Source organism: Oncorhynchus gorbuscha, linkage group LG06, assembly GCF_021184085.1.
Source record: "Oncorhynchus gorbuscha isolate QuinsamMale2020 ecotype Even-year linkage group LG06, OgorEven_v1.0, whole genome shotgun sequence".
NCBI classification, from domain to species: Eukaryota; Metazoa; Chordata; class Actinopteri; order Salmoniformes; family Salmonidae; genus Oncorhynchus; species Oncorhynchus gorbuscha.
Window position 1 is genome coordinate 18,202,635 of NC_060178.1, and position 27,620 is coordinate 18,230,254.

Below are 27,620 nucleotides of genomic sequence, written 5' to 3' on the forward strand. Positions count from 1 at the left end.
AATGCTTGTGTTCCTAGCTCCAACAGTGCAGTAGTATCTAACTAAATGCTTGTGTTCCTAGCTCCAACAGTGCAGTAGTATCTAACTAAATGCTTGTGTTCCTAGCTCCAACAGTGCAGTAGTATCTAACTAAATGCTTGTGTTCCTAGCTCCAACAGTGCAGTAGTATCTAACTAAATGCTTGTGTTCCTAGCTCCAACAGTGCAGTAGTATCTAACTAAATGCTTGTGTTCCTAGCTCCAACAGTGCAGTAGTATCTAACTAAATGCTTGTGTTCCTAGCTCCAACAGTGCAGTAGTATCTAACTAAATGCTTGTGTTCCTAGCTCCAACAGTGCAGTAGTATCTAACTAAATGCTTGTGTTCCTAGCTCCAACAGTGCAGTAGTATCTAACTAAATGCTTGTGTTCCTAGCTCCAACAGTGCAGTAGTATCTAACTAAATGCTTGTGTTCCTAGCTCCAACAGTGCAGTAGTATCTAACTAAATGCTTGTGTTCCTAGCTCCAACAGTGCAGTAGTATCTAACTAAATGCTTGTGTTCCTAGCTCCAACAGTGCAGTAGTATCTAACTAAATGCTTGTGTTCCTAGCTCCAACAGTGCAGTAGTATCTAACTAAATGCTTGTGTTCCTAGCTCCAACAGTGCAGTAGTATCTAACTAAATGCTTGTGTTCCTAGCTCCAACAGTGCAGTAGTATCTAACTAAATGCTTGTGTTCCTAGCTCCAACAGTGCAGTAGTATCTAACTAAATGCTTGTGTTCCTAGCTCCAACAGTGCAGTAGTATCTAACTAAATGCTTGTGTTCCTAGCTCCAACAGTGCAGTAGTATCTAACTAAATGCTTGTGTTCCTAGCTCCAACAGTGCAGTAGTATCTAACTAAATGCTTGTGTTCCTAGCTCCAACAGTGCAGTAGTATCTAACTAAATGCTTGTGTTCCTAGCTCCAACAGTGCAGTAGTATCTAACTAAATGCTTGTGTTCCTAGCTCCAACAGTGCAGTAGTATCTAACTAAATGCTTGTGTTCCTAGCTCCAACAGTGCAGTAGTATCTAACTAAATGCTTGTGTTCCTAGCTCCAACAGTGCAGTAGTATCTAACTAAATGCTTGTGTTCCTAGCTCCAACAGTGCAGTAGTATCTAACTAAATGCTTGTGTTCCTAGCTCCAACAGTGCAGTAGTATCTAACTAAATGCTTGTGTTCCTAGCTCCAACAGTGCAGTAGTATCTAACTAAATGCTTGTGTTCCTAGCTCCAACAGTGCAGTAGTATCTAACTAAATGCTTGTGTTCCTAGCTCCAACAGTGCAGTAGTATCTAACTAAATGCTTGTGTTCCTAGCTCCAACAGTGCAGTAGTATCTAACTAAATGCTTGTGTTCCTAGCTCCAACAGTGCAGTAGTATCTAACTAAATGCTTGTGTTCCTAGCTCCAACAGTGCAGTAGTATCTAACTAAATGCTTGTGTTCCTAGCTCCAACAGTGCAGTAGTATCTAACTAAATGCTTGTGTTCCTAGCTCCAACAGTGCAGTAGTATCTAACTAAATGCTTGTGTTCCTAGCTCCAACAGTGCAGTAGTATCTAACTAAATGCTTGTGTTCCTAGCTCCAACAGTGCAGTAGTATCTAACTAAATGCTTGTGTTCCTAGCTCCAACAGTGCAGTAGTATCTAACTAAATGCTAGTGTTCCTAGCTCCAACAGTGCAGTAGTATCTAACTAAATGCTTGTGTTCCTAGCTCCAACAGTGCAGTAGTATCTCTATGTTGTTATTGTTTGACCATGTGTTTCCTGATCATGCAGCAGCCCTCCTCACATAGCTCATCGCTAATTCACCCTGACTCAGAGGGGACACTTGGCTTGTTTAACCTCTGACCTTACCCAGGGTAACAGAGATGCTTTTGGCAGAGGGGTTAACTGTTATGTTACACCCCGCCCTCCAACAGATTGTCTGTCTGACATACATTACACCCCAAGGCCACATTCCTGTTCCCCACACTTCCACGGAAGACTTCCTCAATCCACAAACATTCCTCAACTCAGTCTATATAGGGAATAGAGTGCCATTTTGGACACAGCCAACACTATATTTGTGTAAACAATAACTTGATTGTGTCCAATAGAAACCACCTGGATGTGTTAGCAAATATGTTACTACATAGTAGTTAGTATGCAACAGGCATTGAAAGAGTGACGGGTGTTAGAATTTAAATCTAGAGGAAAAGAGGGGATGGTGTATTGACAAAATAGAAGAGGGGGAAGTGGTTTTAGGGGAAGAGGAGTGGAGGGGGGAGCATCATGGAAAATAGCATTTGATGATGTCATGGAAAAGTCATGGAGAGTGTGTTGGAGAAGTGTTGGCTGTTTATGGTTGTTGATGGAATGATGACTGAGGGAGGAAGAGAGAGAAGCAGACACTGAGTATCTGTGATATCATATTATTTTCCTGTCTACAGTGTAGGCTGTAGAGTGTGGTCTGTGTGACACATGCAGGTGGTCCAGAGCCTTAATATTTATAAGCCTGTTTTGGCTTCTCTCACCCAACTCATGTGGGCTGACTTAGCGCTGCTGTGTTTGGTGTGTGTTTGCTGTGTGTTTGCTGTGTTTCGTATTCAGGTATTAAAATAGACACAGTGTGTGTATCTTGGGCCAATATTCGACTCATCCCCTGAATTTAAAAGTGTTGCTGATCCACTCTCAGTGGTGTGCATGGCGGTCTGTGCGTATTAATAGAGATGTAATGGAACACATATTACATGTGGTCTTCCTCTGTGTCGGGCCAAAGGCCTGAGACTACAGAGACTTTCCACTGGTACAGTAGTCATCTGCCAGCTCGAGCAAAGAGGCTTCACAGTTAAAAGGTACATTCGTTTATTGTTTCACAACAGTTATGAGTGTGTGTCTGTTTTCTGTGCAATGAGTGTATTAATGTGCGTGTGTGTGTGTTGTCTGTGCATGCATAAGTGTGTTCATGAATGTGTACTCTGTGTGTGTGTGTGTTCTACAGATGCTCTGACCCCAGCCTCCAGCCCATCGTCGGGAGTGTATGGGGCGGTTGCAGGGCAGGAAGAGTTCTCCTCCACCTCACTCAACCTGGAGTGTCGGGTGTGTGCCGACCGCGCCTCCGGATACCACTATGGAGTTCACGCCTGTGAGGGCTGCAAGGTGAGATGGACCAGCCATCACACACATCCACGTATGTGAAGCACACAAGTGCATGCCCGCACAAACATTAAAATATTCATACATAACCATACATACGCACACACCTAGTCAGAGTGAGATTCACTGGACCAACCTATAGACAACAGTCTAACGATAAAAAATTATTATTATTTTTATTTAACCTTTATTTAACCAGATAGGCAAGTTGAGAACAAGTTCTCATTTACAACTGTGACCTGGACAAGATAAAGCAAAGCAGTTCGACACAAACAACACATACAACAACACAGAGTTACACATGGAGTAAAACAAACATACAGTCAATAATACAGAAGAAACAAGTCTATATACGATCTGAGCAAATGAGGTGACATAAGGGAGGTAAAAGCAAAAAAGGCCATGGTGGCAAAGTAAATACAATATAGCAAGTAAAACACTGGAATGGTAGATTTGCAGTGGAAGAATGTGCAAAGTAGAGAGAGAAATAATGGGGTGCAAAGGAGCAAAATAAATAAATAAAATAAATACAGTAGGGAAAGAGGTAGTTGTTTGGGCTAAATTATAGGTGGGCTATGTACAGGTGCTGTAATCTGTGAGCTGCTCTGACAGCTGGTGCTTAAAGCTAGTGAGGGAGATAAGTGTTTCCAGTTTCAGAGATTTTTGTAGTTCGTTCCAGTCATTGGCACCAGAGAACTGGAAGGAGAGGCGGCCAAAGAAAGAATTGGTTTTGGGGGTGACCAGAGAGATATACCTGCTGGAGCACGTACTACAGGTGGGTGATGCTATGGTGACCAGCGAGCTGAGATAAGGGGGGACTTTACCTAGCTGGGTCTTGTAGATGACATGGAGCCAGTGGGTTTGGCGACGAGTATGAAGCGAGGGCCAGCCAACGAGAGCGTACAGGTCGCAATGGTGGGTAGTATATGGGGCTTTGGTGACAAAACGGATGGCACTGTGATAGACTGCATCCAATTTGTTGAGTAGGGTATTGGAGGCTATTTTGTAAAGGACATCGCCAAAGTCGAGGATTGGTAGGATGATCAGTTTTACAAGGGTATGTTTGGCAGCATGAGTGAAGGATGCTTTGTTGCGAAATAGGAAGCCAATTCTAGATTTAACTTTGGATTGGAGATAATAATAATGACTGAACACACAAACAGGACACAAGAATGTGCCCTCCAACACATTGTGGATGCTCTCTGGGTTAATTGTTTATGAGCCACTGGAAAGCCACTAGATCACACGTGACTGTAAGATAATGTAGTTTTGGTGTTATTATGACCCACAAACCACTAACCACCAAAGAAAACATAACCCAGTCGTTAGCTGTGACCCAAAAGGAACTGGTACTGGTACTGATTCCATTGCTGCTGTATTACTTCTGTGACGGCAAGCCTCGGCCCGAAGGAGAAGAGTCAATTCTCACCTTGCTGTGAAAGCCAGGCATCCACTACATTTCTTACATACTCTTTCACTCTGAACGCGTGGGCGATGTCTTCTGGACCCATGGCCAGCCCATCTATCCCTGTGCCAGGACTTTGTCTGAAAATGGATGTCACTTGGCGAAGTTGGCGGTGCTCCTCCCCCTCATGTCAACACACTGTTACACTGAGTTCCAGATGGCAGGCGATATGAGAGCAGAGTGGGCCGCAGTGTTCCCTACCCTAACCTCCCCTACTCTACCCTCCCCACCCCTATTCTACCCTCCCCACCACACCCCTACCCTACCCACTCCTACCCTCCCCTACCCTACCCTACCCACCCCTACCCTACCCTCCCCTACTCTACCCTCCCCACCCCTACTCTACCCTCCCCACCACACCCCTACCCTACCCACCCCTACCCTCACCTCCCTACCCTACCCACCCCTACCCTCCCCTTCCCTACCTTCCCCTCCCCCTCCCCTACCCTTTCCCCCCTCCCCTCTCCTCCCCTACCCTCCACTCCACTACCCTTCCCTACCAGTAAAACTGGCCATAGCTGTCCCAGAGTAAAACTGGCCACAGCTGTCCCAGAGTAATACTGGTCATAGCTGTCCCAGAGTAATACTGGTCAATGCTGTCCCAGAGTAATACTGGCCATAGCTGTCACAGAGTAAAACTGGCCATAGCTGTCCCAGAGTAAAACTGGCCATAGCTGTCCCAGAGTAAAACTGGCCATAGCTGTCACAGAGTAAAACTGGCCATAGCTGTCACAGAGTAAAACTGGTCATAGCTGTCACAGGGTAAAACTGGCCATAGCTGTCACAGAGTAAAACTGATATTGCTGTCACAGAGTAATACTGGTCATAGCTGTCACAGAGTAAAACTGGTCATAGCTGTCACAGAGTAATACTGGTCATAGCTGTCACAGAGTAAAACTGGTCATAGCTGTCACAGAGTAATACTGGTCATAGCTGTCACAGAGTAAAACTGGCCATAGCTGTCACAGAGTAATACTGGTCATAGCTGTCACAGAGTAAAACTGGCCATAGCTGTCACAGAGTAATACTGGTCATAGCTGTCCCAGAGTAATACTGGTCATAGCTGTCCCAGAGTAATACTGGTCATAGCTGTCCCAGAGTAATACTGGTCATAGCTGTCCCAGAGTAAAACTCCAGCTATGTGTCCTACAAGCGCCCTGCTCCTCAGCTGTCTGGTCATCTGAGAGTGACCCCTGCACAGAGAAAGAGACAGAGACATGAGGCACAGACAGAAACAGAGACAGAGACTGAGACAGACATGAGACTGTGAAAGAGACAAGAGAGAAACAAGAGGCAGAGACTGACATGAGACTGTGAAAGAGACAAGAGAGAAACAGAGAGACTGAGACATGAGACTGTGAAAGAGACAAGAGAAACAGAGGCAGAGACTGAGACTGAGACATGAGACTGAGAAAGAGACAAGAGAGGCAGAGACTGAGACTGAGAGACAGAAAGAGACAAGAGGCAGAAACAGAGACATGAGACAGAGACTGAGACATGAGACTGAGAAAGAGACAAAACAGGCAGAAACAGAGACAGAAACAGAGACATGAGACAGAAACAGAGACAGAAACAGAGACAGACAGAGGCAACAGAGACAGAAACAGAGACATGAGGCAGAGACAGAAACAGAGACATGAGGAGACAGAGACAGAAACAGAGACAGAGACATGAGGAGACAGAAACAGAGACAGAGGCAGAGACAGAAACAGAGACATGAGGCAGAGAAACAGAGACATGAGGCAGAGAGGCAGAACAGAAACAGAGACATGAGGCAGAAACAGAAACAGAGACATGAGGCAGAGACAGAAACAGAGACATGAGGCAGAGACAGAAACAGAGACATGAGGCAGAAACAGAAACAGAGACATGAGGCAGAGACAGAAACAGAGACATGAGGCAGAGACAGAAACAGAGACATGAGGCAGAAACAGAAGACAGAAACAGAGACATGAGGCAGAGAAACAGAGACATGAGGCAGAGAAACAGAGACATGAGGCAGAGACAGAAACAGAGACATGAGGCAGAGACAGAAACAGAGACATGAGGCAGAGAAACAGAGACATGAGGCAGAGACAGAAACAGAGACATGAGGCAGAACAGAAACAGAGACATGAGGCAGAGACAGAAACAGAGACATGAGGCAGAGACAGAAACAGAGACATGAGGCAGAGACAGAAACAGAGACATGAGGCAGAGACAGAAACAGAGACATGAGGCAGAGACATGAGGCAGAGACAGAAACAGAGACATGAGGCAGAGACAGAAACAGAGACATGAGGCAGAGACAGAAACAGAGACATGAGGCAGAGACAGAAACAGAGACATGAGGCAGAGACAGAAACAGAGACATGAGGCAGAGACAGAGACAGAAACAGAGAGAGACAGAAACAGAGACAGAGGCAGAAACAGAGACATGAGGCAGAGACAGAAACAGAGACATGACAGAAACAGAAACAGAGACATGAGGCAGAGACAGAAACAGAGACATGAGGCAGAAACAGAAACAGAGACATGAGGCAGAGACAGAAACAGAAACAGAGAAACAGAGACATGAGGCAGAGACAGAAACAGAGACATGAGGCAGAGAACAGAAACAGAGACATGAGGCAGAGACAGAAACAGAGACATGAGGCAGAAACAGAGACATGAGGCAGAGACAGAAACAGAGACATGAGGCAGAGACAGAAACAGAGACATGAGGCAGAAACAGAAACAGAGACATGAGGCAGAGACAGAAACAGAGACATGAGGCAGAGACAGAAACAGAGACATGAGGCAGAAACAGAGACAGAAACAGAAACAGACATGAGGCAGAAACAGAAACAGAGACATGAGGCAGAAACAGAAACAGACATGAGGCAGAAACAGAGACATGAGGCAGAGACAGAAATGAGGCAGAGAGACATGAGGCAGAGACAGAAACAGAGACATGAGGCAGAGACAGAAACAGAGACATGAGGCAGAGACAGAAACAGAGACATGAGGCAGAGACAGAAACAGAGACATGAGGCAGAGACAGAAACAGAGACATGAGGCAGAAACAGAAACAGAGACATGAGGCAGAGACAGAAACAGAGACATGAGGCAGAAAACAGAAACAGAGACATGAGGCAGAGACAGAAACAGAGACATGAGGCAGAAACAGAGACATGAGGCAGAGACAGAAACAGAGACATGAGGCAGAGACAGAAACAGACAGAAACAGAGACATGAGGCAGAGACAGAAACAGAGACAGAAGAGACAGAAACAGAGACATGAGGCAGAGACAGAAACAGAGACATGAGGCAGAAACAGAAACAGAGACATGAGAGCAGAGACAGAAGAGACAGAAACAGAGACATGAGGCAGAGACAGAAACAGAGACATGAGGCAGAAACAGAAACAGAGACAGAAACAGAGAGAGACATGAGGCAGAAACAGAAACAGAGACATGAGGCAGAGACAGAAACAGAGACATGAGGCAGAAACAGAAACAGAGACATGAGGCAGAGACAGAAACAGAGACATGAGGCAGAGACAGAAACAGAGACATGAGGCAGAGACAGAAACAGAGACATGAGGCAGAGACAGAAACAGAGACATGAGGCAGAAACAGAAACAGAGACATGAGGCAGAGACAGAAACAGAGACATGAGGCAGAGACAGAAACAGAGACATGAGGCAGAGACAGAAACAGAGACATGAGGCAGAGACAGAAACAGAGACATGAGGCAGAGACAGAAACAGAGACATGAGGCAGAGACAGAAACAGAGACATGAGGCAGAAAGAAACAGAGACAGAGGCAGAGACAGAAACAGAGACATGAGGCAGAGACAGAAACAGAGACATGAGGCAGAGACAGAAACAGAGACATGAGGCAGAGACAGAAACAGAGACATGAGGCAGAGACAGAGACAGAAACAGACATGAGGCAGAGACAGAAACAGAGACATGAGGCAGAGACAGAAACAGAGACATGAGGCAGAAACAGAAACAGACATGAGGCAGAGACAGAAACAGAGACATGAGGCAGAGACAGAAACAGAGACATGAGGCAGAAAGAAACAGAGACATGAGGCAGAGACAGAAACAGAGACATGAGGCAGACAGAAGAGACAGAGACATGAGGCAGAGACAGAAACAGAGACATGAGGAGGCAGAGACAGAAACAGAGACATGAGGCAGAGACAGAAACAGAGACATGAGGCAGAAACAGAAACAGAGACATGAGGCAGAGACAGAAACAGAGACAGAAACAGAGACATGAGGCAGAGACAGAAACAGAGACATGAGGCAGAGACAGAAACAGAGACATGAGGCAGACAGAAACAGAGACATGAGGCAGAGACAGAAACAGAGACATGAGGCAGAGACAGAAACAGAGACATGAGGCAGAGACAGAAACAGAGACATGAGGCAGAAACAGACAGAAACAGAGACATGAGGCAGAGACAGAAACAGAGACATGAGGCAGAGACAGAAACAGAGACATGAGGCAGAGACAGAAACAGAGACATGAGGCAGACAGAGAGACATGAGGCAGAGACAGAAACAGAGACATGAGGCAGAGACAGAAACAGAGACATGAGGCAGAGACAGAAACAGAGACATGAGGCAGAGACAGAAACAGAGACATGAGGCAGAGACAGAAACAGAGACATGAGGCAGAGACAGAAACAGAGACATGAGGCAGAGACAGAAACAGAGACATGAGGCAGAGACAGAAACAGAGACATGAGGCAGAGACAGAAACAGAGACATGAGGCAGAAACAGAAACAGAGACATGAGGCAGAGACAGAAACAGAGACATGAGGCAGAGACAGAAACAGAGACATGAGGCAGAGACAGAAACAGAGACATGAGGCAGAGACAGAAACAGAGACATGAGGCAGAGACAGAAACAGAGACATGAGGCAGAAACAGAAACAGAGACATGAGGCAGAGACAGAAACAGAGACATGAGGCAGAACACAGAAACAGAGACATGAGGCAGAGACAGAAACAGAGACATGAGGCAGAGACAGAAACAGAGACATGAGGACAGAAACAGAAACAGAGACATGAGGCAGAGACAGAAACAGAGACATGACAGAAACAGAGACATGAGGCAGAGACAGAAACAGAGACATGAGGCAGAGACAGAAACAGAGACAGAGACAGAAACAGAGACATGAGGCAGAAACAGAAACAGAGACATGAGGCAGAGACAGAAGACAGAGAGAAACAGAAACAGAGACATGAGGCAGAGACAGAAACAGAGACATGAGGCAGAAACAGAAACAGAGACATGAGGCAGACAGAAACAGAGACAGAAACAGAGACATGAGGCAGAGACAGAAACAGAGACATGAGGCAGAGACATGAGGCAGAGACAGAAACAGAGACATGAGGCAGAGACAGAAACAGAGACATGAGGCAGAGAAACAGAAACAGAGACAGAAACAGAAACAGAGAGGCAGAGACAGAAACAGAGACATGAGGCAGAGACAGAAACAGAGACATGAGGCAGAAACAGAAACAGAGACATGAGGCAGAAAAACAGAAACAGAGACATGAGGCAGAGACAGAAACAGAGACATGAGGCAGAGACAGAAACAGAGACATGAGGCAGAGACAGAAACAGAGACATGAGGCAGAGACAGAAACAGAGACATGAGGCAGAGACAGAAACAGAGACATGAGGCAGAGACAGAAACAGAGACATGAGGCAGAGACAGAAACAGAGACATGAGGCAGAGACAGAAACAGAGACATGAGGCAGAAACAGAAACAGAGACATGAGGCAGACAGAAACAGAGACAGAAACAGAGACATGAGGCAGAGACAGAAACAGAGACATGAGGCAGAAACAGAAACAGAGACATGAGGCAGACAGAAACAGAGACAGAAACAGAGACATGAGGCAGAGACAGAAACAGAGACATGAGGCAGACAGAAACAGAGACATGAGGCAGAGACAGAAACAGAGACATGAGACAGAAACAGAGACATGAGGCAGACAGAAACAGAGACATGAGGCAGAAACAGAGACATGAGGCAGAGACAGAAACAGAGACATGAGGCAGAGACAGAAACAGAGACATGAGGCAGAGACAGAAACAGAGACATGAGGCAGAGACAGAAACAGAGACATGAGACAGAAACAGAGACATGAGGCAGACAGAAACAGAGACAGAGACATGAGGCAGAGACAGAAACAGAGACATGAGGCAGAGACAGAAACAGAGACATGAGGCAGAGACAGAAACAGAGACATGAGACAGAAACAGAGACATGAGGCAGACAGAAACAGAGACAGAAACAGAGACATGAGGCAGAGACAGAAACAGAGACATGAGGCAGAGACAGAAACAGAAACAGAGACATGAGGCAGAGACAGAAACAGAGACATGAGGCAGAGACAGAAACAGAGACATGAGGCAGAGACAGAAACAGAGACATGAGGCAGAGACAGAAACAGAGACATGAGGCAGAGACAGAAACAGAGACATGAGGCAGAGACAGAAACAGAGACATGAGGCAGAGACAGAAACAGAGACATGAGGCAGAAACAGAAACAGAGACATGAGGCAGACAGAAACAGAGACAGAAACAGAGACATGAGGCAGAGACAGAAACAGAGACATGAGGCAGAGACAGAAACAGAGACATGAGGCAGAGACAGAAACAGAGACATGAGGCAGAGACAGAAACAGAGACATGAGACAGAAACAGAGACAGAGACAGAGACATGAGGCAGAGACAGGCCTGGCAGGAGGTCGTTGTGTCTGACAAGCATTCTGCCCTCACGTCACCCTTGAGGGGTGTATGTGCGTACTTGCGTGCATGTGGCGTGTCCTTGCAAGCGTTAATGCATGTCGTGTGTAGGGACACATTAAGGAGATCTTTCACAAGAATTATGAAATCAACATCTTGGGATGGGGCTGGCTAAATGTTCTTCTTAAGCAATTCACTACCCCCCCTCCCAACCCCAGTCCAAGCCCTAAACCACTCAGGACAGTACGTCTAAAGCTGCCCATAACCAGACACTGCTGTTTGTCAGAGTTGTGTAACACTAGTGAAATCCCATTTGGAACGTGATAAGCATGTATGTCCAGGCTGATAGTGTCATGCTCCAGTCATTGGGTCCATTCTCTGTATTTCACTTTTTCTACAGAGAAAGTGTCTGTTGGCTGATTGGAGGAAAGTGGGGATTCTTAGTGGCATGTTGTAGGTCAGGATACTGCCTTTGCTTTGCTGAGAGTTCACTTAGGTTGAGAGAGTCTCAGATGAATAAAGTTTGCGCAGAGGTTGAGAGATATAAAGATACCAGGTACAAACTGGCAATTGTTTTCTTTTACCAAGTCACAATACTGTATGTGGTTGAGTTACCCTACTGAGTCCAGGGTGAGTTTTATCATGAGTGCAGTCTATTGGGTCTCAACCTGAACATTTATCTCTCTCCTGATTCTCTCCCTACAGGGTTTCTTTCGGCGGACCATCCGCCTCAAGCTGGAATATGACAAGTGTGAACGCCGATGTAAGATCCTGAAGAAGAACCGGAACAAGTGCCAATACTGCCGTTTCCAGAAGTGCCTGTCTGTGGGCATGTCCCACAATGGTGAGGAACACAGACAAAGCCAGAGCCCTGACTACTGCTTACTGCTTACAGCACAACCTGCCAGTAGCAACCAGAGAGGAGCACACACACACACATTTGCACGTGGACATATGCACACACACATGTACGCCATTCAAAACCACACTCTTGTAGAAACAGGAAGGAGCGTGCATGCTCACACACACAATAACACGCACGCACACGCACACACACACTCACTCACACGTACTGTACGCCATTCAAAACCACATTATGGTGTACGGTTGCTTTTCAAGATGAATGAGTGACAGCTGTGAATCCTATAGCATTCATTCATAAACCCATGTAAGCATTTGCACCATTTCATATTTTGCTGTATCTAGAAGAAAATGATGCAGAATTGCAATTGATTGAAGTCTCCCTGTCTCTGCACGGTCCCTACGCGCGGTCCCTACGCGCGGTCCCTACGTCCCTACGCGCGTCCCTACGCGCGGTCCCTATGCGCGGTCCCTACGCGCTGTCTCTGCGCTGTCTCTGCGCTGTCTCTGCGCGGTCTCTGCACTGACTCTGCACTGTCCCTACACGGTCTCTACGCTGTCTCTGCGCGGTCTCTACTCGGTCTCTGTGCGGTCTCTATCAAGACTCTATGCAGTGTCTCTGCGTGGTGGTGTGTAATTGTGAAGGTCAGTAGAATGGTAAGGTGGGGCTGTATTGCATTGGCTGAACCCTGTCACCATTTAGGTGTGAACAGAGACAAGCAGTGTGAGTCTCAGTCTGGGCCTACAGGTCACATGACCAGGGCTGCCCACTGATCAATGAACTGACCGAGTGGAGAATTTAAGGTCATTTAGACTGATAGTGAGCTGTGCAGTGTAGAGCAGTGTAGACAGACTTTTCACAATATAAACATAATGATCTTTCCTTTAAATAGAGTTAATCTATGAACAATAAACTTGATATAGGATAATGAGGTCAAAGCATTTCACTGCACCCGCTATAAAATCTGCTAAACTGTGTACGTGACCAATACAATTTGATTTGAAGTCTTTGGCCCTATTTGAAGGATGATGTTTACCTGTGTGTTTTGTGTCAACATACAACATGGCATTCTGACTCTAAGGTCCATGTCCTGCTGTTTACAATGGACTGAAATAGAATTAAGGGGTGACTTTGTGCGTGGTGTGGAGGGATGTGAAGGGGAGCTTAGCAAGGTCACTGTAGTAGTTGGTCAGAGTTGACGGAGACAGACAGACGGACGGACGGACATCCGTCTGTCTGTCTCCGTCAACTCTGACCAACTACTACAGTGACCTTGCTAAGCTCCCCTTCACATCCCTCCACACCATACATACATACATACATACATACATACATACATACATACATACATACATACATACATACATACATACATACATACATACATACATACATACATACATACACACACACACACACACACACACACACACACACACACACACACACACACACACACACACACACACACACACACACACACACACACACACACACACACACACACACACACACACACACACACACACACACACCTGGGGATTGGTGGCAGTAAACTCATGGACACAATTCAGGTTGTGATACCACTGAACTGAACACCATCATGCTGGAGAGGATACCTATTTTCTGTGTATTTGAGTATTTTCAAATAATGTGGCCCGAATCAACTACTTATTTTATATACAGTACCACTCAAAAGTTTGGACACATCTACTAAGGGTTTTTTCTTTATTTTTACTATTTTGTACATTGTAGAAAATAATAAAGAAATCAAAACTATGAAATAATACATGTGGAATCATGTAGTAACCAAAAAAGTGTTAAACATATTTTATATTTTAGATTCTTCAAAGTAGCTTTACACACTTTACACACTTTTCTCTCAACCAGCTTCACCTGGAATGCTTTTCCAACAGTCTTGAAGGAGTTCCCACAAAACCTTCAGCAGCATTGAAGGTCCCCAAGAACACAGTGGCCTCCATATGGAAGAAGTTTGGAACCACCAAGACTCTTCCTAGAGCTGGCCTCCCGGCCAAACTGGGCAATCTAGAGTGAAGAGCCTTGGTCAGGGAGGTGACCAACAACCCAATGGTCACTCTGAGAGAGCTCTAGAGTTCCTCTGTGGAGATGGAAGAACCTTCCAGAAGGACAACCATCTCTGCAGCTCTCCACCAACCAGACGGAAGCCACTCCTCAGTAAAATACACATGACAGCTCGCTTAATTTTTCCAAAAGGCACCTAAAGATTCTCAGACCATAAGAAATAAGATTCTCTGGTCTGATGAAACCAAGATTGATCTCTTTGGACTGAATGCCAAGCGTCACGTCTGGAGGAAACCTGGCACCATCCCTACGGTGAAGCATGGTGGTGGCAGCATCATGCTATGGGGATGTTTCTCAGCGGCAGGGAAAGGGAGACTAGTCAGGATCGAGGGAAATATGAACTGAGCAAAGTACAGAGAGATCCTTGATGAAAACCTGCTCCAGAGCGCTCAAGACCTCAGACTGGGGCGAGGGTTCACCTTCCAACAGGACAACGACCCTAAGCTCACAGCCAAGACAAAGCAGGAGTGGCTTCGGGACAAGTCTCTGAATGTCCTTGAGTGGCCAAGGCAGAGCCTAGACTTGAACCCGATCTAACAGCTCTGGAGAGACCTGAAAATAGCTGTGCAGCAACACTCCCCATCCAACCTGACAGAGCTTGAGAAGATCTGCAGAGGAGAAAGGTGTGCCAAGCTTGTAGCGTCATACCCAAGAAGACTCGATGCTGTAATCACTGCCAGGGGTGCTTCTACAAAGTACTGAGTAAAGGGTCTGAATACTTACAGTACCAGTCAAAAGTTTGGACACACCTACTCATTCAAGGTTCTTTCTTTCTTTTTATTGTTTCTACATTGTAGAATAATAGTGAAGACATCAAAACTATGAAATAAAACTATGAATCTGGTAGTAACCAAAAAAAGTGTTAAACAAATCAAAATATATTTTATATCTGAGATTCTTTAAAGTAGCCAACCTTTGCCTTGATGACAGCTTTGCACACTCTTGGTATTCTCTCAACCAGCTTCATGAGGAATGTTTTTCCAGCAGTCTTGAAGAAGTTCCCACATATACTGAGCACTTGTTGACTGCTTTTCCTTCACTGCGGTCCAACTCATCCCAAACCATCTCAATTGGGTTGAGGTCAGGTGATTGTGGAGGCCAGGTCATCTGATGCAACACCATCACGCTCCTTCTTTGTCAAAAAGCCCTTACACAGCCTGGAGCTGTTTTGGGTCATTGTCATAGTTTTGATGTCGTCACTATTATTCTACAAATGTAGAAAATATAGAAAAACCCTGGAATGAGTAGGTGTGTCCAAACTTTTGAATGGTACTGTATGTGAATTTGTTATTTCTGTATTTTATTTTGAATAAAGTAGCAAACATTTCTAAAAACCTGTTTTTGCTTTGTCATTATGGGCTATTATGTGTAGATTAAAGAGGGGGAAAAACAATTTAATACATTTTAGAATAAGGCTGTAACATAATAATGTGGAAAAAGTCAAGGGGTCTGAATACTTTCCGAAGGCACTGTATATATATTGTTGGAGGGAAATGCTTAACAACTCCTGGCAATGGGAACCCAAAGGGGTCACATTGTCTCTCCCCCAGCCCCCACCTCACCCTAATGATAGAACCTATCACAACTCCGCCCCCACCTAACCCTAATGATAGGTTCTATCACAACTCAGCCCCCACCTAACCCTAATGATAGGTTCTATCACAACTCCGCCCCCACCTAACCCTAATGATAGGTTCTATCACAACTCCGCCCCCACCCAAGCCTAATGATAGGTTCTATCACAACTCAGCCCCCACCTAACCCTAATGGTAGAACCTATCACAACTCCGCCCCCACCTAACCCTAATGGTAGGTTCTATCACAACTCAGCCCCCACCTAACCCTAATGGTAGGTTCTATCACAACTCCGCCCCCACCTAACCCTACTGATAGGTTCTATCACAACTCAGCCCCCACCTTACCCTACTGATAGAACCTATAACAACTCAGCCCCCACCTTACCCTACTGATAGGTTCTATCACAACTCCGCCCCCACCCAAGCCTAATGATAGAACCTATCACAACTCTGCCCCCACCTAACCCTAATGATAGGTTCTATCACAACTCAGCCCCCACCTAAGCCTAATGGTAGAACCTATCACAACTCCGCCCCCACCTAACCCTAATGGTAGGTTCTATCACAACTCAGCCCCCACCTAACCCTAATGGTAGGTTCTATCACAACTCAGCCCCCACCTTACCCTACTGATAGAACCTATAACAACTCAGCCCCCACCTTACCCTACTGATAGGTTCTATCACAACTCCGCCCCCACCCAAGCCTAATGATAGGTTCTATCACAACTCCGCCCCCACCTAACCCTAATGATAGGTTCTATCACAACTCAGCCCCCACCTAACCCTAATGGTAGGTTCTATCACAACTCCGCCCCCACCTAACCCTACTGATAGGTTCTATCACAACTCAGCCCCCACCTTACCCTACTGATAGAACCTATAACAACTCAGCCCCCACCTTACCCTACTGATAGGTTCTATCACAACTCCGCCCCCACCCAAGCCTAATGATAGGTTCTATCACAACTCCGCCCCCACCTAACCCTAATGATAGGTTCTATCACAACTCCGCCCCCACCCAAGCCTAATGATAGAACCTATCACAACTCCGCCCCCACCTAACCCTAATGATAGGTTCTATCACAACTCCGCCCCCACCCAAGCCTAATGGTAGGTTCTATCACAACTCAGCCCCCACATAACCCTAATGGTAGGTTCTATCACAACTCCGCCCCCACCCAAGCCTAATGGTAGGTTCTATCACAACTCAGCCCCCACATAACCCTAATGGTAGGTTCTATCACAACTCCGCCCCCACCTAACCCTACTGATAGGTTCTATCACAACTCAGCCCCCACCTTACCCTACTGATAGAACCTATAACAACTCAGCCCCCACCTTACCCTACTGATAGGTTATATCAATACTCAGCCCCCACAGATAGGTTCTATCACAACTCAGCCCCCACCTAACCCCACAGATAGGTTCTATCACAACTCAGAGGGATACAGACAGGTATGGTGACAGGTTGTTTCCAGACCAAGCCATCCACAAATAATGGATGCAAATCAAATATTTTAAAAAGAAATAACAACAAATGGCAACAGCATCAGTAAGCCAGACAATTTTCAAGTCATATGGGGGGTCTGGCCCTAGTAGAATATCTATAAAGAGTACCCAGGTGGAATGAAATACATACTTTTTCCCTTTTAAAGTATAACATGTTTTTTTCTAGTTTTAAAAAGTTAATAAAATCGTTTAACTGTCGACTGTGCAATGGACGGTGGACGTTTTTCTACTTAAGAACTGTACGTCTCTTGGAGATGATAGTAGAGAAAGCAAGTGCATCCTGCACTGGTCTGGACAGCATTAAGGCAGTAGGTGGTAGACCAAAAAGGGCCACCAGGGGGCACAATTCTACATTGACTTCAAAAACTACACTGGTTACAGATGTGGCAAAAACACTTGACATGCTTAAGATCTGCAGAAGTGTCTCTACATCGGTCACATACAGGGTCGAGATTTGTCTACATTTTATTTAGCCTAGACAGGTGCATGTCTAGCACAAAATCAACTGCTTCTATTGGAACTATTTGAAAGTATTTTAAAAATAATTAACTATAAATAGCCTACTATTTTAAAGTATTTTCAAATACACATTTAAAATGTTATTTTCAAATAATGGATTAAATGCATGGGAGTGTATTTCAGTCAGTGTATTTCAGTATTTTCAAATACTTGCCACGTATATTTCCAAATACATTCCAATATTTAACTAGTCTTTTCAAATAAAAAATAAATAAATAAATGTCTTTTGAAGTAATTGAAATAGCATAAATGGTATATGAACCCAGGTCTGGAACTGATTCTCAATATTAGTATTAATTTCAAAATGTTTATGTGGGACCAGCACTTGTGTGTTCAAGACAAGTTTCCCCCCAGGAACAATAAAGTGGGTGTTCACTTATCTTATCTGCACTTCCTATATCTGTACATACAGTCCTCTATCTGTACACACAGTCCCTCTATCTGTACACTTGGTCCCTCTATCTGTGCATACAGTCCTCTATCTGTACACACAGTCCCTCTATCTGTACACTTGGTCCCTCTATCTGTGCATACAGTCCTCTATCTGTACACACAGTCCCTCTATCTGTACATACAGTCCTCTATCTGTTTGTACAGTCCTCTATCTGTACATACAGTCCTCTATCTGTACACACAGTCCCTCTATCTGTACGCATAGTCCCTCTATCTGTGCATACAGTCCTCTATCTGTACACACAGTCCCTCTATCTGTACACACAGTCCCTCTATCTGTGCTTACAGTCCTCTATCTGTACACACAGTCCCTCTATCTGTACACATAGTCCCTCTATCTGTGCATACAGTCCTCTATCTGTACACACAGTCCCTCTATCTGTGCATACAGTCCTCTATCTGTACACACAGTCCCTCTATCTGTACATACAGTCCTCTATCTGTACACACAGTCCCTCTATCTGTGCATACAGTCCTCTGGCTGTACATACAGTCCTCTATCTATACACACAGTCCCTCTATCTGTGCATACAGTCCTCTATCTGTACACACAGTCCCTCTATCTGTACATACAGTCCTCTATCTGTACACACAGTCCTCTATCTATACACACAGTCCCTCTATCTGTACATACAGTCCTCTATCTGTTTATACAGTCCTCTATCTGAACATACAGTCCTCCATCTGTACACACAGTCCCTCTATCTGTACACACAGTCCCTCTATCTGTGCATACAGTCCTCTGTCTGTACATAGTCCTCTATCTGTACACACAGTCCCTCTATCTGTGCATACAGTCCTCTATCTGTACATACAGTCCTCTATCTGTACATACAGTCCTCTCTCTGTACATACAGTCCTCTATCTGAACATACAGTCCTCCATCTGTACATACAGTCCTCTATCTGTACATACAGTCCTCTATATCTACATACAGTCCCTCTATCTGTGCATACAGTCCTCTATATCTACATACAGTCCCTCTATCTGTACATACAGTCCTCTATATCTACATACAGTCCCTCTATCTGTCCATACAGTCCTCTATATCTACATACAGTCCCTCTATCTGTACATACAGTCCTCTATATCTACATACAGTCCCTCTATCTGTACATACAGTCCTCTATATCTACATACAGTCCCTCTATCTGTGCATGTGTATTGTGTTTCATATGTTTATTTAATTTGTTTATATATTTTTTTAGGGGTGTTTCATATGTTACCTAAATGTAACAGTATACAGGAGAATGACATGGGAGAGGGTCATGGAACATATAGAACCTGATACACTGAGGCTTTAGACCCCCCCCTTTTCTCTCTCTCTCCCCCTTTTGCATAAATCATGCATGGATTTCAATGGAAGATTTACACAAAAGTCTGAGTTCTGTGTGCAATTTATTTTGGTCGTCACTCTTTCCTTGGTAGACTTTTGTCAGCAGGACTACAGCACTCCAGAAGAGACATTATAAATTCCTCCCTGCTTCTTAAGCCTTTCAGCAGCATAGATTGGGTTGTTTGTTGTTTGTTTGACAGACGCTCTGACAGATTGTTGTCCCACACCGTCCCTGTGCTCTGCTTTAGTGAGTCAGAGACTCATCCCCATCCTCCTCTTAGTCTGATGTTCTTATCCCGAGTCTCCTGGGCCCCACTCAGAGCATCTCTCATTTCCTCTTTCTCTAATGACAGTTGGCTGCTGCCTCAGGATCCCCATCCTCCTGGCGTGGGTTCAACTACTATTTGAAATGTTTCAAATACTTTAAGCGTTTGCTTTAGTCTGCCAGGTAAACTCAATCGAGCCCAAGCAAAGTATTTGAAATGATGTTGAATAGTATTTGAACCCAGGTTTGCCATCCTTCCCAGGGATCTGCCAAGTTTAGAGGAACCATTCACTTATCCAGTAATCTAATATGGCCCCATTCTGAACACCGGCTTATTTTACTGTAATTTACCAGTCAGTGAACGTGTGTGTGTGTGTGTGGTGTGGTTAATCACAATAGAACACTATAGAAGCCATTGAAATCTGAGCCCAGCTGTATCCCTTTAGAGTACCATAAATATATGTAATAGGTGCACCTGCTGTTGTGTGTGTGTGTGTGTGTGTGTGTGTGTGTGTGTGTGTGTGTGTGTGTGTGTGTGTGTGTGTGTGTGTGTGTGTGTGTGTGTGTGTGTGTGTGTGTGTGTGTGTGTGTGTGTGTGTGTGTGTGTGTGTCAGATGGAAGGGGTTATTGGTAGTGCAACTGTAATCTGATTAGCTAGACACTTAGGATCAGAGTCACACACACACTAGCTACCTGATTTGTGCTATTTTCTTTAGTGTGCTAACACATTAATCCTCAACTAGCCCTCATCCTGCCCCCAATTATCTCAATTGTTCCTGAAACATACAGGACATTAAACTCATGTCTCCAGGGATCCATAACCTGTCTTTATATCTAGAAAACTTAAAACAACAGTGTTCATGATTTGGCAAACAGTACTCAATTGTCTTGAACCTCCATATATTTCTTATGTTGATTTGATAAACAATATACCGTACAATTGGCAAGCGTCTGCATATCTGTCTCAGCAAAACAGATACATCGTTGTCCGTTGCAGTTGAATTCAATAAAAATGACACGTCACTGCCATGCTGCACCTAATGTGTTTACTTCCTCTCCTCTGTTCTCTCTGTTTAGCGATCCGTTTTGGTCGGATGCCCCAGTCAGAGAAGCTGAAGCTGAAGGCAGAGATCCAGACGGGGGACAGGGAGGTGGAGGACCCCGAGCAAGCCGACCAGAAGACCCTGGCTAGGCACATCTATGAGGCCTACCTCAAAAACTTCAACATGAACAAGGCCAAAGCCCGCACCATCCTCACCGGAAAGACCAGCACTCCAGTAAGAGCAGTGTGTGGAAGTGGGGGGCTTGGGGCTTGGGGCTTGCTTGCATGTTGGACCAAACTGAAACTCACTGTCCAAAGGGAATAATTCAAATATTGGAAATGCCATACTATTTGTTCCAACCCTAATGAATTACACCATGTCTTTTTTTGTGCAACCAGAAGGGTCCAATATTATATTTTGAATGATTCCCTTTGGAGTGTGTAGGCTGCATTTGGATCCAGTTTAAATGTGATGAAATGGGCAATGAAACAGCCCTTATGTGTCAATATAACCTGGCAACAACTACGCAATAGGAGCCAAAGAATCATGCAACGACAGAAATACATTTCTAGGACACATCTGTCTGAATATACTTTATGAAGAGACACTCTGTATGACCCTGACTCATAAAGGACCATTATTAACAGTATTTAGGAAAAAACTCCTTCCATCTTGCTTTAAAGATTATGCCCTTAGATCTGTGGACTCCAAGAGTAGACTATATGGGTGGGATAAGTGTTATGTTTCTGGTAAATTGGTGAATTCCATCATTGGTGAGTGTAGGTGTGGCAAGGGTCAGAAAGAAGATGTCAGAAAGGATTCAGTCAGTAAGCGGTCAGTGGTCACAGGTCAGTTGAAATACACATCCACATGTAACACAGACCAAACTGTTACTGTAGTTCCTATGTTCGGTGGTGAGTCTGTAGTTCGTCTGTTCAGTGGTGAGTCTGTAGTTCCTCTGTTCAGTGGTTCAGTTTCATGCATGTTAACATTAGAAGCCTTCTCCCTAAATTAGTTTTGTTCACTACTTTATCACACTCTGCCAACCCGGATGTCCTAGCCGTGTCTGAATCCTGGCTTAGGAAGGCCATCAAAAATCCTGAAATTCCCATCCCTAACTATAACATTTTCCGACAAGATAGAACTGCTAAAGGGGGAGGAGTTGCAATCTACAGCAGAGATAGCCTGCAGAGTTTTGTCATACTATCCAGGTCTGTGTACAAACAATTCAAGCTTCTACTTTTAAAAATCCATACTATATATATATTATATATATGCCATTTAGCAGATGCTTTTATCCAAAGCGACTTACAGTCATGTGTGCATACATTCTACGTATGGGTGGTCCCGGGGATCGAACCCACTACCCTGGCGTTACAAGCGCCATGCTCTAACAACTGAGCTACAGAAGGACCACACTGTTAGGTGACCTAAATTGGGACATGCTTAACACCCAGGCCGTCCTACAATCCAAACTAGATGTCCTCAATCTCACACAAATTATCAAGAAACCTACCAGGTACAACCCTAAATCCGTAACCATGGGCATCCTCATAGATATCATCCTGACCAACTTGCCTTCTGAATACACCTCTGCTTTCTTCAACCAGGATCTCAGCGATCACTGCCTCATTGCCTGCATGCGTAATGGGTCCGCGGTCAAACGACCACCCCTCATCACTGTCAAACGCTCCCTTTAAACACACCCTAAAACCTAAAACACAGAGACCAGGCCTTTCTAATCGACTTGGCCCGGGTATCCTGGAAGGATATTGACCTCATCCCATCAGTAGAAGTTGCCTGGTTGCTCTTCAAAAGTGCTTTTCACCATCTTAAATAAGCATGCCCCATTCAAAAAAATGTAGAACTAAGAACAGACATGGTTCACCCCAGACCTGACTGCCCTTGACCAGCACAAAAACATCCTGTGGCATACTGCATTAGCAACAAATAGCCCCTGTGATATGCAACTTTTCAGGGAAGTCAGCAACCAATATACTCAGTCAGTTAGGAAAGCTAAGACTAGCTTTTTCAAACAGAAATGTGCATCCTATAGCACTAATTCCAAAAAGTTTTGGAACACTGTAAAGTCCATGGAGAATAAGAGCACCTCCTCCCAGCTGCCCACTGCAGTGAGGATAGGAAACACTGTCACCACTGATAAATCTACGATAATCGATAGTTTCAATAAGCATTTTCCTATGGCTGGCAATGCTTTCCACCTGGCTACCCCTGCCCCGACCAACATCTCAGCACCCTCTGCAGCAACTTGCCCAAGCAACCCAAAATCAGGAATCCCTACAAAGCAGCCTGGGCGAGACAATCTGGACCCTCTCTTTCTAAAATTATCCTCCAAAATTGTTGCAACCCTTTTTACTAGCATATTCAACCTCTCTTTCGTATCATCTGAAATCCCCCAAAAAATCTGTCCTGTGTGTTACCTCCTCAGAGATCTATCCTGTGTTAGCATCACTACTCTGGACAGCTTTGGCTTGGAATATATGGACAACTACAAATACCTAGGTGTCTGGTTAGACTGTAAACTCGCCTTCCAGACTCACATTAAGCTTCTCCAATCCTAAATTAAATCTAGAATCAGCTTCCTATTTCACAGCAAAGCCTCCTTCAATCATGCTGCCAAACATACCCTCGTAAAACTGACTAACCTACCGATCCTTGACTTCGACGATGTAATTTACAAAATAGCCTCCAACCCTCTACTCGGCAAACTGGATGTAGTCTATCACAGTGCCATCTGTTTCGTCACCAAAGCCCTATATACTACCCACCACTGCGACCTGTATGCTCTCGTTGGCTGGCCCTCACTACATATTTGTCGCCAAACCCACTGGCTCCAGTTCATCTATAAGTCTTTGTTAGGTAAAGCCCCACCTTATCTCAGCTCACTGGTCACCATAGCAACACCCACCCGCAGCACGCGCTCCAGCAGGTATATTTCACTGATCATCCCCAGAGCCAACACTTCTTTTGGCTGCCTTTCCTTCCAGTTCTCTGCTGCTAATGACTGGAATGAATTGCAAAAATCTCTGAAGCTGGAGTCTTATATCTCCCTCTCTAACTTTAAGCATCAGCTGGCAGAGCAGCTTACCAATCACTGTACCTGTACACAGCCCATCTGTAAATAGCACACCCAACTACCTCATCCCCATATTATTACTTACCCTCTTGCTCTTTTGCGCCCCAGTATCCCTACTTGCACATCCTCATCTGCACATACAGTGCCTTGCAAAAGTATTCGGCCCCCTTGAACTTTGCGACCTTTTGCCACATTTCAGGCTTCAAACATAAAGATATAAAACTGTATTTTTTTGTGAAGAATCAACAACAAGTGGGACACAATCATGAAGTGGAACGACATTTATTGGATATTTCAAACTTTTTTAACAAATCAAAAACTGAAAAATTGGGCGTGCAAAATTCAAAAGTATCTATATCCACAGTAAAACGAGTCCTATATCGACATCACCTGAAAGGCGACTCAGCAAGGAAGAAGCCACTGCTCAAAAACCGCCTTCAAAAAGCCAGACTACGGTTTGCAACTGCACATGAGGAGAAAGATCGTACTTTTGGAGAAATGTCCTCTGGTCTGATGAAACAAAAATAGAACTGTTTGGCCATAATGACCATCGTTATGTTTGGTGGAAAAGGGAGAGCCTTGCAATCCGAAGAACACCATCCCACCCATGAAGCACAGGTGTGGCAGCTGTGGGGGTGCTTTGCTGCAGGAGGGACTGGTGCACTTCACAAAATAGATGGCGACATGAGGAGGCAAAATGATGTGGATATATTGAAACAACATCTCAAGACATCAGTCAGGAAGTTAAAACTTGGTTGCAAATGGGTCTCCCAAATGGACAATGACCCCAAGCATACTTCCAAAGTTGTGGCAAAATGGCTTAAGGACAACAAAGTCAAGGTATTGGAGTGGCCATCACAAAGCCCTGACCTCAATCCTACAGAAAATGTGTGGGCAGAACTGGAAACGCATGTGTGAGTAAGGAGGCCTACAAACCTGACTCAGTTACACCAGGTCTGTCAGCAGGAATGGGCCAAAATTCACCCAACTTATTGTGGGAAGCTTCTGGAAGGCTACCCAAAACTTATGACCCAAGGGTAAACAATTTAAAGGCAATGCTACCAAATACTAATGTGAGTGTATGTAAACTTCTGCCCCACTGGGAATGTGATGAAATAAATAAAAGCTAAAATAAATCATTCTCTCTACTATTAATCTGACATTTCACATTCTTAAAACAACGTGGTGATCCTAACTGACCTAAAACAGGGACTTTTTACTTGTATTAAATGTCAGGAATTGTGAAAAACTGAGTTTAAATATATATTTGGCTAAGGTGTATGTAAACTTCCGACTTCAACTGCATGTACAAAGAAATGTAAATTGAAAAAAGGTAAAAATAAACAAAGTGTAGCTAGTTTGCAGTCTTTCCAGTTTAAGTTTGAAGTGATTGTGTTGGCTGTGTTGTTGGCTAGCTACTCTGAACAACTGTGTCCTGACAAGAGAGCACATTTTTTATGCCCGGCGAAATCGCGCCTCATTGTTATGGATGTATCCAAATAAAATGTCACTACAAAACAGCTTAAACAAACGCAAATGCAGCTACTGTTGTTATTCTGGCTGCACTGTTTGGCGTGACTGGAAGTTAGCCGTAGTTGGCTAGCTACGGTAGCAAGCAAGGGATAAGAACGTTGGCAGCCAGTATGGCAATGGAACATTTAGAACGAACTACTCGGTCATGTCCATAGATACAGAATAAAAAGACAATGACTGGTTCGCGTCTCTGGCAACCGAAAATCAAATCAAATAAATGGCTAAAATACATTAGAATAGAATACAGTATATACATATGAGATCAGTAACGCAGTTTGTAAACATTATTAAAGTGACTAGTGGCCAGTGATTCCATGTCTATTTATATAGGGAAGCAGCCTCTAAGGTGCAGGGTTGAGTAACCAGGTGGGAGCCGGCTAGTGATGGCTATTCAACAGTCTGATGGCCTTAAGAGAAAAGCAGTTTTTCAGTCTCTCGGTCCCAGCTTTGATGCATCTGTACTGACCTCGCCTTCTGGATGATAGCTCGGATGGTTGATGTCCTTGATGATCTTTTTGTACTTCCTGTGACATCGGGTGCTGTAGGTGTCCTGAAGGGCAGGTAGTGTGCCCCCAGTGATGCGTTGGGCAAACAGCACCACCCTCTGGAGAACCCTGTGGTTTCGGGCGGTGCAGTCGGTGATACAGCCAAACAGGATACTCTCAATTGTGCATTTGTAAAAGTTTCTGAGGGTCCTAGGGGCCAAGACAAATTTCTTCAGCCTCCTGAGGTTGAAGAGGCGCTGATGCGCCTTCTTCACCACACTGTCTGTGTGGGTGGACCATTTCAGTTTGTCCGTGATGTGTACGCCGAAGAACTTGAAGCTTTCCCCCTTCTCCACTGCGGTCCCGTCGATGTGGATAGGGGCGTGCTCCTTCTGCTGTTTTCTGAAGTCCACGATCAGTTTCTTCATGTTGTTGATGTTGAGGGAGAGGTTATTTTCCTGGCATCACTCTGCCAGGGCCCTAACCTCCACCCTGTAGGCTGCCTTGTCATTGTTGGTAATCAGTGTCATTTGCAAACTTGATGATTGAGTTGGAGGCGTGCATGGCCACACAGTCATGGGGGAACAGGGAGTACAGGAGGGGGCTGAGTACGAACCCCTGTGTTGAGGATCAGTGAAGTGGAGGTGTTGTTTCCAACCTTCACCACCTGGGGGTGGCCCATCAGGAATTCCAGGACCCAGTTGCACAGGGTGGGTTTCAAACCCAGGGCCCCGAGCTTAATGATGAGCTTGGAGGGTACTATGGTGTTGAAGGCTAAGCTATAGTCAATGAACAGCATTCTGATGTAGGTATTCCTCTTGTCCAGATGGGATAGGGCAGTATGCAGTGTGATGGTGATTGCATCATCTGTGGATCTATTGGGGCGGTAAGCAAATGAATGGAAGTAGGGGCGTCAGTAGTAGGTCTTGGGTGTCAGGTAAAGTGGAGGTGATATGATCCTTAACCTCTCAAAGCACTTCGTGATGACAGAAGTGAGTGTTAGTTCAGTCTCTGTACTTACGTTTTGCCTGTTTGATTGCCTTACGGAGGGAATAACTACACTGTTTGTATCCAACCATATTCCTAGTCACCTTGCCATGGTTAAATGCAGTTTTTTGCCCTTTCAGTTTTGCGTGAATGCTGCCATCTATCCATTTCTGGTTTGGGTAGGTTTTAATAGTCACCTTAGGAACAACATCCCCTATACACTTCCTGATGAACTCAGTCACTGTGTCCGTGTAAACGTCAATGTTATTCTCATAGGCTACCCAGAACATATCAGAGTCCTTCTGATCAATCTTGAAGCATGGATTCTGATTGGTCAGACCAGCGTTGAATAGTCCTTACCTGTTTGAGTTTCTGCCTATAGGAAGGGAGGAGCAAAATGGAGCAGTGATCTGATTTGCCGAAGTTAGGCATCTCGAAAAGGCGAGTAGCAGTGGTCTAGTGTTTTTCCTAAGCGAGTACTACAGCT

The 27,620-nt window shown here is 44.8% G+C and overlaps 1 protein-coding gene across 3 annotated transcripts in view; it reads left to right on the forward strand.

The window, feature by feature from the left end:
* The window catches only part of LOC124037641 (peroxisome proliferator-activated receptor alpha-like), a 76,697-nt gene that overhangs the window by 43,548 nt on the left and 5,529 nt on the right, over positions 1–27,620 (forward strand). For all 3 annotated transcript variants that reach the window (XM_046352563.1, XM_046352564.1, XM_046352565.1), the window contains exons 3-5: positions 3,002–3,159; positions 12,068–12,206; positions 21,066–21,265. In XM_046352563.1, coding sequence (XP_046208519.1) covers positions 3,002–3,159; positions 12,068–12,206; positions 21,066–21,265 — 497 coding nt within the window. The remainder of the gene's footprint in view (positions 1–3,001; positions 3,160–12,067; positions 12,207–21,065; positions 21,266–27,620) is intronic.